Source organism: Fonsecaea multimorphosa (assembly GCF_000836435.1).
Source record: "Fonsecaea multimorphosa CBS 102226 unplaced genomic scaffold supercont1.52, whole genome shotgun sequence".
NCBI classification, from domain to species: domain Eukaryota; kingdom Fungi; phylum Ascomycota; class Eurotiomycetes; order Chaetothyriales; family Herpotrichiellaceae; genus Fonsecaea; species Fonsecaea multimorphosa.
The window spans coordinates 23313-38328 of NW_015971686.1; the positions used below are offsets into that span (position 1 = coordinate 23313).

At 50.2% G+C, this 15016-nt stretch overlaps 7 protein-coding genes across 7 annotated transcripts; 5 read left to right on the plus strand and 2 right to left on the minus strand.

Annotated features, from left to right (window-relative positions):
- Positions 1-922: 922 nt before the first annotated feature.
- Z520_12275 (uncharacterized protein) lies at positions 923-2134 on the plus strand (the record flags this gene model as incomplete). The annotated part of the gene is made up of 4 exons (XM_016782761.1): positions 923-1088; positions 1160-1557; positions 1631-1938; positions 1999-2134. The coding sequence occupies 4 exons, from the start codon at positions 923-925 to the stop codon at positions 2132-2134; spliced, it is 1008 nt and encodes a 335-aa protein (XP_016626127.1).
- Positions 2135-3059: 925 nt separating this feature from the next.
- On the plus strand, positions 3060-4430 carry Z520_12276 (uncharacterized protein; the record flags this gene model as incomplete). The annotated part of the gene is made up of 3 exons (XM_016782762.1): positions 3060-3189; positions 3256-3597; positions 3658-4430. 3 exons carry the CDS (start codon positions 3060-3062, stop codon positions 4428-4430), a joined length of 1245 nt encoding a protein of 414 aa, XP_016626128.1.
- A 557-nt stretch (positions 4431-4987) lies between these two features.
- On the minus strand, positions 4988-6921 carry Z520_12277 (uncharacterized protein; the record flags this gene model as incomplete). Its single annotated transcript, XM_016782763.1, has 6 exons — positions 4988-5186; positions 5258-5465; positions 5520-5812; positions 5864-6182; positions 6230-6387; positions 6440-6921. 6 exons carry the CDS (start codon positions 6919-6921, stop codon positions 4988-4990), a joined length of 1659 nt encoding a protein of 552 aa, XP_016626129.1.
- A 906-nt stretch (positions 6922-7827) lies between these two features.
- Z520_12278 (uncharacterized protein) lies at positions 7828-8734 on the plus strand (the record flags this gene model as incomplete). Its single annotated transcript, XM_016782764.1, has 2 exons — positions 7828-8244; positions 8441-8734. The coding sequence occupies 2 exons, from the start codon at positions 7828-7830 to the stop codon at positions 8732-8734; spliced, it is 711 nt and encodes a 236-aa protein (XP_016626130.1).
- A 318-nt stretch (positions 8735-9052) lies between these two features.
- Z520_12279 (uncharacterized protein) lies at positions 9053-9934 on the minus strand (the record flags this gene model as incomplete). The annotated part of the gene is made up of 1 exon (XM_016782765.1): positions 9053-9934. The coding sequence occupies one exon, from the start codon at positions 9932-9934 to the stop codon at positions 9053-9055; it is 882 nt and encodes a 293-aa protein (XP_016626131.1).
- A 493-nt stretch (positions 9935-10427) lies between these two features.
- Positions 10428-11975, plus strand: Z520_12280 (uncharacterized protein; the record flags this gene model as incomplete). Its single annotated transcript, XM_016782766.1, has 1 exon — positions 10428-11975. One exon carries the CDS (start codon positions 10428-10430, stop codon positions 11973-11975), a length of 1548 nt encoding a protein of 515 aa, XP_016626132.1.
- A 475-nt stretch (positions 11976-12450) lies between these two features.
- On the plus strand, positions 12451-14718 carry Z520_12281 (uncharacterized protein; the record flags this gene model as incomplete). The annotated part of the gene is made up of 1 exon (XM_016782767.1): positions 12451-14718. The coding sequence occupies one exon, from the start codon at positions 12451-12453 to the stop codon at positions 14716-14718; it is 2268 nt and encodes a 755-aa protein (XP_016626133.1).
- Positions 14719-15016: the final 298 nt, after the last annotated feature.

Consider the following 15016-nt stretch of genomic DNA (forward strand, 5'->3'; position numbering starts at 1 on the left):
GAAAGCGATACATATACCTTCGGCGATACCCTTTTCGACAGCGCCGGTCTTTGGTAAATCCACTGCTGAGCCGATCATCGCGTCAGATACGTATGGTCTGAAGACCCCGCTCCACTTAGAGTGAGTGGCAGAACAATGGCCGGCAATCGATATCTTCCTTCTTCTCAATGGTAGCATGCAGTTTGCAACGAAGGAGAGCCATTCCAGCGAACCTTCATCCGCTGACCTTGTGTAGTAACGTGAAAGATATATGTACATATATCTACATTAGCAAATTAGTTAATTTAGCATAGGGTTGCTGTTGGCTAGAACACTGATTATGTCAACCACATCAATCCTTCTATTAGCCTTGAACAGCCTTGCTGTAGAACTAGGGAGACCTCGCTGTCTCCCCCGTATTGGGATGGTTCAGGGGCCCCTGGACCTCTCAATATGGCTCTCCTTCGCTCATCCGTTGCAGTTTGAGGCATGAGAAGATCTGGACACCGTGACTCCTTTCGCTTCTTCATTTGCTGACGCTCAGGTCAACGGAGAGAAACCATATACATATCCTCTATCGTTCTCCCTCTGGACATGGCCAGAGCCCGCAAAACACTCATTCGGACAAGAATCGCCCCCTGTTAGTCAAGGATAATGTGGACTTCGTGGAAAAAGCCTCGTTAAATGTTGCCTAAATCGTGTGTCCATTCCATTAACGATTCCCACTACTGAGAAAGGGGTTATGCTAGTTTCAGAAGAGCCTGTGGTCTCCGGCGAAATCCTCTTGGAGTAATCTATGATATTTCCCGATGTCACCCAGGCATAACATCAGGATTCCCAATTTTTACATGAATTGAATCTCTTCCATGCGTGTCCTTCCTTGTGCAACAATTTATCCTTATCCACCGCATGCAGTAACACCACCAGCTGTACAAAAGTTGCAATGGCAGACTATACTGCATACGCCAAACCTTGTGAAGAGTGGGTCGACTTCGTCAAGGAGTGGAAGAAACCTCCGCCGCTTCCTGACGGACTGAGTGTCACAGAGATTCGCGATATTCTCAACGCTCGACGTGCGAAACTATTTGCTGATATTTTGGGCAAGCCGGGTGAGTTTTACAGTAATGGTCACTGCCTACGTTTTTCGATATTATCTTTATTTCTCAGCTGATGGACCAAGAAAACCTCGACATTACAGACTTGTCGATTCCGACTTCTGACGGCAATGTCGTCTCATCGAGGGTATACCGACCACAGGGAGCGCTGAACAGACTTCCCATCTACATAAATCTGCATGGCGGAGGCTACCACCTCGGTAGCTTGGAATCCGAAGATCCTTTTTGCAGGCAAATCGCTCTGCGCACTGGGTTTGCCGTTGTCGATGTCAACTACCGTCACACGCCCGAATGGACATTTCCTACCCCCGTCAATGATGCGTGGGATGCCTTGAATCACATTCCACACATGGAAGAGCAACTAAATCTGGATGTTGATAGAATATTTATTGGGGGGGTCAGTGCGGGCGCCAATATAGCCGTGAGTACGGTCCTTCGAGACAGAAAAGAAGTACGTATACCTGTCTTGTTGTATGGGCAATGTACCCCGATTCTACCCTTTGTTAGACACGGAACTGTAATAACCTGTTGACAAGGCACGTCGCATCAAAGGCCTGCTACTCAGCGTCCCGCCCGCAGTAGACCCTGACCACTTTCCTCGCCACTTGGTCAAGGACGGTTATACTTCTCTGGAGCAAAATGCGGATTCTGAATTCATCAGTCTGGCCGCTCTGAAGAGATTTGCCTGTTTATACAAACCTGATCCAACCTCTCCCTACTATTCACCATTGCTGCTGCCGGATGAGACGTTCAAAGATTTCCCTCCGACATCGTTCCACATTGCAGGCAGCGACTCTCTACGCGACGAGGGGCTTCTACTTCAAGAAAAACTACAACGTGTAGGGTACGTGGTATTAACCCAAAGAGCTCTGATACTGAAAATTAACTCCTCTGCCATTTCCAGAGTACAAACGAGACTGGAGATCTATCCTGGACTACCCCATGCATTCATGTCACTCCCTCAACTGGAGAGTTCAAGAAGGTGGTCAGAGAATATATACAATGACCTCAAATGGGTTTTGAGTCTTTCTTTGCGCTGACTTGAAACGAGGTTACCGAGAGATACCGTGTGACTAAAAATTGCAAGAGCTGTTCTTATGGCCCCTTACTGAGTGGATCATTGGGAGAGTCTGAAGGATGGTGTACAAGCACAATATGTTCTTCTCCTTTATCGCCATGTTCAAGGCGAGCGGTGAGAGCGCGTTACTGATGAGTCTGTCATTCAATATGGGCGGTGCCGGGAACATTTTCTCCGGACTTTGGTTCCAATACTCCAATGCCCATGGTGTGGTAGAATATTCTTTGTTTTCCTTTGATTTGACTCAGATGGTGGTGATGTGACCCACGTTGAGACAAAAGTGGAGGGACAAGGCTCTTTTCTAGACAAAGAGAGGGAATGGACAAGCCATTGGGTATGCTATGCTTCAACCGATGTGTCGGCGTCTCACAAAGGAACAGAGAATGACCTTCAACGCCAGAGCGGCGATGCCAGGCTCATCCTACCTACCGAGTGACCTGGGGATATAGGTCCGAGAAAATGTGGGCCCAATAAGCGGGACGAGACGAGGCATTTCCTGTTCAGGCATCTCCTTGTTTCTTTTTAACTCACTGAAGCTCCACTAGTAGCTCACCATTTCGGGCCTTGAACGACCCCTTCTCATTGAGTCCATACTCACCATTGTCTTGTTCCCCGGTCGGACGAACTCCACGTCACTGAAATCGCCTGGGATTCGGCGAACCTTTTCAGGTTTGTGGAACGGCGTATTTACAAAAGACGTTCCTTGTGCATTGTCAGATCGTTAACTTCAGAGCTAAGTTTCATCATCCTCGAACTCTCCTAAGGTCTTCGGCTCCCAAAAAGGGAAGAAGGTATTCTCCCATTTTCAATAACTTTCAAAATTGACACCTATACGCTGGTTCTCCGTTCAACCTGATCTATTATCTCAATAGTCAAATCGTTTCAAGATGTCGAGTTCCTCTCAAACGGGATTGAAGATCATTGTTGTGGGCGCCGGCATTGGTGGCCTAGCTGTGGCACTGAGTCTTAAAATTAGCGGTCACTCGGTTACCGTGCTCGAAGAAGCGCCGGCTTTTGGTGAAGTATGCTTCTAGTTTCAAGCATTTTGAAGTTGGCATGGCTGATATTTTCCATGGGTTGGAGCCGGAATGCGGATCCCACCGAACGGGTTCAAGCTACTCCGCCGCTGGGGCGTCGACTTTTCGAACATGAAGAAAACCCATTCCAATGGCAATCGGTTTTTAAGATACTCAGATGGCAAAGTATTGGCTGCTATGTCACATGGGGTTCCTGAACTGGACTATGGAGGGTCTTATCTAATGGTTCACCGAGCTGACTACCACTCTATATTGGTGAAGAGAGCTATTGAAATTGGCGTTAAGATTGAGCCAGCCAAGAAGGTGGTTGCATACGACTGGGACGCTCCTTCTCTCACGGCCGCCGACGGCACGAGATACGAAGGTGATCTTATTGTTGTTGCCGATGGTTCGTCTGACATATCACTGTAGCAAGAAAACCGCAGGTGCTCACAAAGTTCTTCTTCAGGGGTCCAAAGTCAAGCCAGAACTCAGATACTGGGCGCAGAGCTGCCTCCCCAGGATACAGGTGACATCGCCTATCGTATCCTGCTTCCTGGCTACATCCTTCTTCAAGATCCGGAGCTGCGAGACTTGGTCTCTCGTCCGTGGGTAAACTCTTGGATGGGTCCCGGTGCTCATTTTATCGGTTATCCAATCCGAGGCGGAGAGATATACAACATTGTGGCTTGCTGTGCCTCTGACACCGTGTACGACGCCGAACTACAAGGAATGGACAGCAAAATATCGATTGACAGTAACAAGGAGCTGCTGAGGAGATTCGCGGACTGGGAGCCGCGGGTGGTTAAGCTCTGTCAGCTCGCTGGCAATACAAAGTATCTCAAGTGGCGCCTTTTCGACCTTGATCTTGTGGAACGCTGGGTACACCCTAGCGGGAAGGCTGTTTTGGTTGGTGACGCTTGCCATCCCATGTTACCTTATATGGCACAAGGAGCCGCACAGGCAACCGAAGATGCAGCAGCACTCGCAGCGGCTCTGCAAGACGTTCAGGTGTCCGGACTGGCGGCTGCTCTAAAGCGATATGAAGAGATCCGTCGGCCTCGAGCCTCACGAATCCAGGCGAGCGGACGTGGGCTGCAAAAGACGTACCACTTATCAGAGGGCAAAGAACAACGGGAAAGAGACAAGTTAATTGTTCAAGATACAGAAGAAAACCCGATATTTTGGGGAAGTTCAGAGAGACGGAATTGGCTTTTTGCTCATGATGCGGCAAAGCTGTGACGGCAACATGAAGCCTTGAAGAGACGGCGGAGGGTATGAAGCTCAATTCAATCTTTATTTTCCTGTGTTCCCTAGTTCACACTGCTGTATTACGAGGATGGAAACCGCATTCGAACGAAAGAAAGTGTCGGAAAGCCTTCGTGTTCTGGAGAAACCTGGAGAGGCGCACTTCTATGGGAGACGCTGGTATGACGGAGTCTAGAAGGTGAATGTACACAAGGTCTACGCAGACGAAGTATATGCTTCTGATAACCTAGAATATCTAAGACCCAGTTTTTCCAATTGAATGATCGTCGCTTGAAAGCGCTTTAGATCGTTATGACTTACGTTCCCAAGAGAATCATCAGAGTTCGGCGCTCGGCCAAGGTCAGGGTCAATCTAGTAAGGCAACGACTTATGGTACAGGTCATCCACGAGAAGATGAAGGGCACGAATGACTGTGATTCTCACAGGAGCGTTGCATGCGCAGATCTGTCAAGATCCAGACACCACCAAAATGTGTGAGGTCGTGAGAGGCAATACCATTCTCGAAAGCTAAAGCAGCATCTATCAAGGGGTTACTTAACATACCATGCTAAGTTTAACCCTTTGGCATCCGCCGATGACTGTCCATTCCCCAAATATTGGAATCGATTGCCGATCTTGTACTCATAGTGAAAGTCCTCGAACCTTGGTGTCGCCAATGCCTCGAGAAAGTGTGTCACCGACCCTGGCCAGGGCCCGATAACCTTCCCATCTGCTTTGCCATTCTTGTACCTATAAATGTATGCCTCAGCAACGTCCTTTATTTCTGATTGCGGCTTTTCGGCAAAGAAGCAAAACCTTACCAGCTGGTGCAATTTGCGGACCAGGTCATCTCTTCCATTAACGCATCTTTATGCTCGTTGAATTCGTCAGTTGCTGCTTGGCTGACGACTGCATATCTCAGATTTTGCGTTTGGATTTTCTTAATAAATGCAAGAGCATAATCAATTTGGAGCTCGAGAGCTGGAATCAAAGAGCCATTGCTAATGGGGGTATTCGGGCCCGCTGTCACTGTTTTACAAAATTAACCAACTGATGTTAAAAGAAGGGGTAGATTAAGCCAACAGAAGTAGTTGGGGCAATTGGGAACAGCCACCGACATGTATGAGGCTGCTCCTTTCTCTCCCCATGTTTGTCGAAGATCAAATCCATTGAGACCGTGAATTGGGAAGCGAGGGACAAAAGAGGTGTCGTAGCCGGTGGCACAGATGATCACGTCGACTTCGTGGACGGTTCTGTTGTTTGTATTCTTGTCTCGAGTGACTATTCCCTGTTCTTTTATGCTGTCAATGGGATCGGTGACGACCTCAACGTTGTCTTCGAGCAACGCTTCAAGGTACCCGGACCCGGGAGTGACTCTGATTGAAGCTTTCAGTACCGATGCTGATATTCACGTGGTATATACTCACCGGCGACAACCAACTGGGAAGTCCGGTATCAGAGACTTGGTCAATACCGGATCGTTATTCAACCTCCTCTTCATAGACTCGGTCACCAAATTTCTGACAAGCTTTTGAGCTGCCGAGTTCCTGTAAAAGGCAGGAAATCTTGCATTCACTTCATGCTCTACCTTTCGCCGATATTCACGGAATCCATCTCCATCTGATCGAAATTCGGCCTTTTGCTCTTCTGTATAGACGCTGTCACGGCCATCCCAGGCAACTGTTGCAGCGAATTCCCCAGCGATCCAGTTAGCTGAGCGGTTGAAGCTGATTACCTTCTTTGCCACTGATGTTCTGTAAGCAGGGTTAATAGTATTTTGTATTGATTCATACCGGGTTGTATGGCCGGGACGATCTGGATTCCTGAAGCACCTGACCCAATGACCGCTACTCGTTTACCGCTCAACTCAAGGTCCATGTTCCAGTTCGCTGAATGAACCATGTCGCCCTTGAATTCGTGGAGCCCCTGAATGTCAGGCCATTTCCAGTTACTATTTGTTGTTAGATCCTGCAATCACACTGGTGTAGACAGATTTAACTCACTTTAAAATGCCGCCGAGATTTAGCAAAACTTCTGCATGATCAATGAGGACCTTGCCGGTGTTGAGGTCTTTGATGGTGACTTTCCATTGCGAAGTCTTGTCTTCCCACTCGGCTCCGACTACTTGATGTCGAAACATGGTCTTTTCGTAAACCCCATAGCTTCGAGCAAGCCTCTTGTAGAACTCACAAATCTCCACAGCTCCGACATACACCTTTGACCATGAAGGGTTGCCGACCCACGAATAAGTATAGCTGTGAGCAGGGACGTCGCACGACACGCCAGGATATCGTGCCTCGAGCCAGGTGCCTCCTACATCTGCGTTTTTCTCATAGACAATAAAGTCGACATTTTCTAGGTTCTTGACCTTGTGAACGAAGGCTATGCCTGAAATACCAGCGCCAATGGCAATGACTCGGACTGGTTTTGGCTCAGCGATGTAATGATCGCTCCATGTATATGCAGGGTTGCCCACCGAACCCATACTGATGCTAATGATGGTAACCGTAATCAATTAGACGAAACGTTGATGAGAACAATCACTGTCAGCGGATGTCGAGGTTAAGTGCAAAAATCTTAAGGCAGAACGGTGTCTTGACATGCCTCCCCAGCAGCGGAGGTTAATTCTAAGGAATCAAACCTGAGCTCAACATCTCGGCCCAAAAATCAGTTCGAGCGGTAGCCTATTATCATGGCCCAGAACTGCACTTTCCAGTAGAAAACTGTGAACATCGACCTGAGAATCGTACCACGTTTGCTCAACCTCCGAGAATACCGGGAGCTATCCCGTCGAGATCCTTCTGGCACGGCGAAGTTAAGAATGGGAGCGCCGATATTATGGACACCTGCTGAATCTAGTCCAGATCTGGGCAAGCAAGACTATGTTCAAATCAAATTGACATGCGGAAGCCTTATGCTGGATCTGACATGGGGTCCTCCCCGCGATTTAGGCCCACAAAAGTCTCGGGGTTACCACGCTGGGAACGTAAGACGCGGAGCGGTTCGGAAGCCCCTTGGTGCGCGGGGAGCCGGCGGGGGACTTTTGCGGAGTCGATGTCCTGCGGCGACAACTAATAGTACCACAGACTACATGGAAACATCACAGAGTTGGCGAAATATGGCCATGTCCAGGACCTTCAGCATTGCCCTCAGCCTACCTATTCAGCTAGTAACGGACTCTGAGAAAATGGAGATCCTGGGCACCTGTATATCTAGCTGGGTTTCTCATCTATCATCTAGTCTGCTTAGCGCTTGCTTTCTGATCCTTTAACCTAATCAAGTCCATATCTTCAACCTTCTCTACGCTGTAGTAGTTTCACCAGCAAGTCAAACGGTCAGACTACCTTTGAATGAGGCGTCCTTTGTATTTCGAGAGGGTACAATTTTAAGAATGGCATATCTCAAGATCGGCACGGTCGATCCCAACTACCCTGCTGTCTCGAACCCTTGCAATGGCGATACAGTGCATGTCTCATCCCTCTTTTCGCTCGTGGGCAGAACTGCCCTAATTACAGGCGGCAATGGTGGAATTGGTGGCTACATGGCACGAGGCATGGCCGAAGCTGGCGCCGACATCATCATCTTCAAGATTCCAGGAGAGCAATCCACGTTCCCAGACGAATTGGGCAAGCAGACGGGACGGAAAGTTCATGTCTATGAGTGTGACCTAGGGGATAGTGAAGCGATTAGGGCTGCAGTTGCGAAAGTACTTGAAGATGGGTTGACGGTTGATATCTTGTGCAATGTAGCAGGAATCAGTGGGGAGTTCGTGCAGGTTCTGGATGAAAATGACGACCATCGAGGAAAGGTGCGTGAACTATATTTTTCCATCATCAAGATCTTTCTTTTTCAATGCTGTGCTGATGGCGGGCATTATCACCTCCACAACATCATGAAAGTCTCTGTCTACAAGCTTACAAGACGCATATATTCTCATACCGTGACTTTTTTTTTTGGAGCTCTACACAGACAACTAACAGTTTCCTTGAGGCACGGATCTCCAGGTCGCTCAAATCCACTACCATGCACCTTATGTGCTTTCGCAACTTATAGGCCATCATATGGCCAGTCGGCAAAAGGGCGGCAAGATAATCAACATCTCGTCCATTGCCGCTTTTCGCCCGCAGACCCGATTCTCTACGTATGGCCCTATGAAGGCCGCCCTGAGCCACCTGACGGAAACATTGGCCACAGAATTCGCAAGGTATAATATTCAAGTTAATGACTTAGTCCCCGGGTGTGTTACAGATCCTTCGCTCTTCCTTGACACAGAATCCAGTACAGCTGACGCCCTCTAGATGGATCCAAACTCCCTTGTCACAGAGAATGCTTGATAACCCTGATTTCAAAGAGAGGACAGTAGAGAGGATCCCAGCAGGACGATGGGGAAGGCCAGGGGACTTCAAGGGTGTTACGGTGTTCTTGGCTTCCAGAGCGAGTGATTATATTACTGGTAATCACATCTTCGTTGACGGTGGTTGGCACTGTATGTGAGATATGTTGCGTGAATGAAACAGTGCTCTCTGAAGTGATGTCTTTGAGGAGATTGACGTCTCAGGCCCTGTGTCAGCACTTCATGAGAGCTATACCTAGCATTCAGAGGATTAATGCTTTGCTCATGCAATTCTCCTCCGTACCGCGGCATGAAACGCCTCTGGCCCCTCGATATTAACCATGTGCCCTAGCCCCTGCAAAATGACCACCTCACTACCTGCGCGCTCCGCCATTGCTCGAGTTTCGTCGGTGACGCTTCCATCTCTTTCACCCGCCATGAACAAGAAGCGATGACCATCAGCAAGCTCCCGTACTTTTTCTACGTATGGCCACAGGTCCAACTTCTTCAAAGCACCCACGCTCACTTCGTATCCCTCCATACTCTGCATGGAAAGCATCTTTTCCATTTTCTGCGCCTCGTCGTGGTGATCCCTCAGCCACGGCTCAGGGAACCACCTGTTCATGCTCTGTGCCGCGAGAGAGGCCGTGCCATTGTCCCATCCGAATTTGATTCGGGCATCAAATGTCTCGTTTACCTCCCTGTCTGTTTTCGCCCTGCTTCCTACGACCAGAACCTGCTCGACCAGCTCGGGATACATGGCGCCAAAGACCAATGCCACTCCGCCCCCGATACTGAGTCCAATCAACGCGTGTAGCTTCGGTATTGCCAGATGGTCAAGCAAATCTTTTAGATCTTGTGCTAGATCCGCCATTGTCAAAGATGACGCTGCTGCCTTGAAATCATATTCTGGCTTGCCGCTGGATCCCAGCGGTGACCGTCCATGGAATCGGGAATCATACCGAAGGATAGTATAAAAGGGTGAAAATTCGTCTGTGAATTTGTCCCAGTGATCCAAGGAGGCAGCCAGGGGATTGGAGAGCGCTATAATGGGTTTGGCGTTATCGCTTGCGGGAGGGCAGGAGAGTTCATAATAGATGGATACGTCCGAATTGTACGTCAGCTTAAAGATGCCACGTACTGGTTCGTTGGTAGAACGCGTCATGACTATGGTCGAACGAGACGTCGAGACACGCCTGAACAGTTTTCTATTCCCTGGATGTACCTATAGTTGCTCAACAGCCGGAAGATTCAAATATAGGTGGGGATATTAGGAGGAATTACTGGTGAACAATAGAGATCGAGCCAGCTGAGAGCACTAACGCGGCGTTGGTAGATTCCCAGATCATCGAAACAACTCGACGGCGTTCCTTCATCCAGATCCAACACGTCGGCGTTCCCTGATCTGGAACCACGCTTGTCTGGTCCGCAAGGTGCATGGGGTTCGCGTCAGATGAAGACCGAAGCTGACGATCATTCCGGGAGCACGGCAGTGAGAATGACAGTGATCTACCACTAATATCCAGAGCGGACAACTTATATCAATGGTGCTCTCTGCGGACCTTTCACCTGTAGCACAGCTGTACTCCACACGCCACAGACCTGTAATTTCTGCGAGAAGACATAGCTATACACCCCATCAATACCACCTCTCAATCATGGTGATTGTCGCGATGCCTCTTGGTGCTCATCTGGTGATTTGGTCAATCACAATCTTCCTCGGTTACTATATCCTTCCTTACCTGACAACATATTCGTCCTTACGTCGGATTCCGGCTGCATCCTTTTGGGCCGCTTTCAGTAATTTCTGGCTCGCTCTTCAATCTCGTCGAGTCAAAAGGTCGCTCACGGTCCATGAAGCCCATCTGAGGAAAGGAGAGGTTGTGCGGATCCAACCGAATCACGTCTCTATTGCAAACAAGAATGCAATCCAAATCATCTACGGGCACGGCAACGGTTTCCTCAAATCGGACTTCTACGACGCCTTTGTGACGTTCGGGCCCGGTCTGTTTAGCACGCGTGACCGAAATGAGCATACGCGGAAGCGCAAGACAGTCTCTCACACATTTTCTGCAAAGTCGGTGGCCCAATTTGAGCAGTATATGAGATGCCACCTAGACGTCTTGATTCGGCAGTGGGACGGCCGTTGCCAAAATGCCAATGGACAATTTGCCCGGATTGATTCAATGAGATGGTCCAACTATCTCGCTTTCGATATCATAGGGGACCTAGCATTTGGTCAACCGTTTGGGATGCTGGAGAAGGGTCAAGACATTACAGAAGTCAAGTCCAAGATCGACGGGCAGATATCCTATTGCCGTGCGATAGAGTCCATTAATGTTCGCGGGGAATTGATGAACACACTTGGTTCTGTGCCGTTTTTGATCCCCTATGCAAAATACATCCCTGATCCTCTGGTCCAGAGAGGTCTGAGAGCAAAAGGCGGGGTGCACGGCATTGGTGTTGCCAGCGTCAGTGCACGCCTTGAAGCAGGAAGCGGACATGACAGGGTCGACATTTTGGCTCGTCTGATAGAAGGGAAGGATGAAAATGGACAGCCCATGGGAAAAGCCGAGTTACTTTCCGAGGCTCTCACCCAGATCGTTGCGGGCAGCGACACTACCTCGACCGCTCTTTGTGCGCTTACATATTGGATGCTGAAGACGCCCAGGATCCTGGAGAGACTCCAGAAAGAACTCGACAGTGTGCTCCCCGATGATGTGGAGATTCCGACATTCGAACAAGTCAAAGACTTGCCCTATCTGAAAATGGTCATCAATGAGGCCTTGAGAGTTCATCCGCCAGTCAGCTTGGGCCTTCCACGTGTCGTACCACCAGGGCCAGGGGTCGAGCTTTGTGGCCACTTCTTCCCGCCGGGTACCGTCCTAAGCGTGCCAATATACACAATGCATCACTCCAAAGAGATCTGGGGAAGTGACGCTGACGAATTCAAACCTGAGAGGTGGGAAACAGTTACAGAGGAACAGAGGGCAGCCTTTATCCCGTTCAGTGTTGGCCCCAGAAGCTGCATAGGAAGAAATGTGGCGGAGATGGAGTTGATCCTGGCCGTTGCGACGATCGCGTTCAGGTATGATTTCAGATTGTACGAAGAAGAGTGGTCACTGCGCGAGAGCCTGTTGAGGAAACCTACAGGGTGTGAGATAGGGATTAGATTGAGGGTTCGGCCCCAAAACAGCACCATCTAGCATTGGGGACTGGGCCTAAAAGCGAACACGATCAAAGAAAAGTATTCCTTGTGGCAGCGAAGAGGAGGTGTAGCTGGTGGCGGTAATATGTGCATCGCGCATGGGGACAGGAAGGAGTTTCAAGAATATCGGCATCGGCACACCTTCCCTTGAATAAGAGGCACAGGTGGGACGCGAAGCGCGTACGACAGGCGAGATAGGGCAGTCACGCACAAGTGATTAACCATTAGTTATGAGGTTGGCATCACTTTGAAGGGGCATTCCATCTAGTCTTGATCAGTGCAACCCCTATGCTCATCACTGAGTTCCAGCTGTTTCTTATACGGCGGCCTCCTCGTCGTTAACTATGTCAGAATGGGCCATTTGTCTCTGGCGTCTGCCCGCAGAGGAGCTCCCGCGTTTTGCTGCCTGCGCGGGGGTAAACAACCCTTTTCATCAACACCCCTGTTAGCCTTCACCGGCCACATCGGCTACTATGGACGAGTCTGAGGTAGAAAAGCTCAGGGCAGCGCTTCGCGCCGCTGAAAGACGTGCAGACACGGCAGAACAGCGTGCAGACTCGGCAGAACAGCGTGTAGACACGGCAGAACAGCGTGCAGACACGGAACGACAGCGTGCAGACACGGAACGACAGCGTGCAAACACGGAACGACAGCGTGCAGACACGGCAGAACAGCAGATAGCGAAAACCTCCTTTCCTCAATTCATCCAGCTATGCCACGAACAATTTACCGTTCCTCTTCGCGTCGAAAGTAACCTCGCCCTCACGACAATAGGATCAATCACCAAACCTCAAGCAAAGAAACATCCAACCAATCTTCGTCCGTGGGAGGATTTTCCCCATATGCACCAACGCGTCTTTGACGCCGCATACAATGTCTTGTGCAAAGACGGCGGACGACCCTTGTTCCCCCCCAGAATTGCGCTTGAAGTGTTTGGAAATCTCTGTGGCCATCCTCTCACGAGCGAGAAAGATTTGGAATCCTACGATCGTTTTGCTGTGGGAATGCAGGTACAAGAGGTGTTGCGGCAGCTGCTGTCTTCGGGTGACGCACAACACTTAGTGAATGGATGCGCCGGCGTTGAATTTTCCAATTATCTCAACGCACTACAACAGGGGCAGGCAGGAGCGAGCGGAAGGCCACGACCCTCAGCGATAGATCCGGCGTGCGTCTTTCGAGACTCCGACGGGAAGCGCAGTCTGCTTTTAGTTCGTGAGTACAAGGCGGCGCACAAACTCAGTCCTGAGCACTTACGAGCTGGGCTTCGGCCAATGGATGTTCGAGACGAAGTTGTTCAGCGCACTACCATTCCTAACGATCCGGCCGGGAAAATCCAGTACCACGCCGATCGACTAGTGGCCGCGGCGGTGACACAGACTTTTGAGTACATGATCGACAATGGTCTCGAGTACGGCAGTTTCACCACGGGAGTCGCCGAAGTCTACTTGCGCGTGCTGGAAGATGATCCTGCAACGGTCTATTACTATCTGACCGAGCCGCAGCTTGACGTAGTGCCTACCGACCCAAACGGTTTTCGATACCCCTTTACTGCTGTCAGCCGGTTGCTCGGATTTTGCCTCATGGCCATGCATTCTCCTGTGCGATCACAGAGCTGGCGGCAGTCTGCATTGAAAAAGTTACACCTTTGGGTGGAAGACTTCGAGGAGATACTCCGTCAAATTCCGGACGACGAGCGGCACCAGTCACCCCATGGCTCAGAATATTCCTCCCCTCAGTATCCCGTCGATCCTCGGTCGCCTTCCTTGTTACGCAAGCGGAAGTTGATCCTGGAACGAGACGATGAACATGGGGCTGCCTCATTTAGATCCGACTCCTCGTCCGAGGACTCTGGCGACACCACCTCAGCCATGCCTGAAACGCCAACGCGAGGCACCACGGCGAAGCGGAAGCGTACTTCAACGGATAATTCGTCTGGGCTTGGAGCGACGCTATCTGGAGCATCCAGACAACAGCAACAACAAACGAGGCCATACTGCACCATGAAGTGCCTTGTCGGCTTACGCTTACGGCGGTCTCTCGACCCAGCCTGCCCCAATTACGCCCAACATCGATTGTTGCCAAATACCGTTGTCCATGAAATTGGCCTCAACGACCTAGTCGATCGAGTACGATGCCAGCTCAATGCTGACATGGACCACAATTGCGACCCTCTCGGCATTCAAGGCGCGCGGGGTGTTTTGTTCAGGGTGACGGAGGTGTCTCACGGATACACGTTTGTAGCCAAAGGCACCATTGATGAACTCCGTCAGCATCTCCGCCATGAGGGGCAAGTGTACCAGCGACTATTGCCTATCCAAGGCTCTGCGACTCCTGTCTACCTGGGGAATATCGATCTCGACCATCCTTACTTTTACGACGTTGGAGTCAAAATTGTTCACATGGTTTTGATGTCCTGGGGAGGGTTTTCGTTGTATGAGCGCTCCCCAGCTATCGACGGCAGCTTGCTTGAAAGAGAGAAACAGCGATCGATGCGTGAGGTTTCGCAACTCTTGGTGGTTCATGGGGACTTGCGGTTGCCGAATATGTTGTGGAACGACGAGGCGCAGCGAGTGCTTCTGATCGACTTTGAACGTGCGCACCTACAGCCACAGAAACGGAAGAAAGGGCATCACTCCGATTCCGAGATCTCGCCCTTAAGAGGCCTGGAGAGACAGCGACGTCGAGATTTCGCTGCTGACCATCCACTGCGCCTGATGCAGAGCACCCCTCCTTGCACCTGATCGAGTCGCGGATGGCAAAGTGCTCCTCTGCCAACTCTGGATGCTCTAATCTGTCCACAGCTGTTGCTGTTGTCCGGCCGTCTGCGGCCTGCATTTGCCATGAGTGGGCCAACACTAACGAAAGTCGATCGAAGAGACGATTGAGCCTGCTGCAGACCCCGTTTCGTCGGCGCTATATACTGGTGACACCGAACGACTTACCCCATACGAATCAGGCCCTTTCTGTCTGGAACACCAGCGCTAATGTCACGCACGAGGCATAAGTTTTGAGCGAAATTACACTCAAAGCGACGTTCAA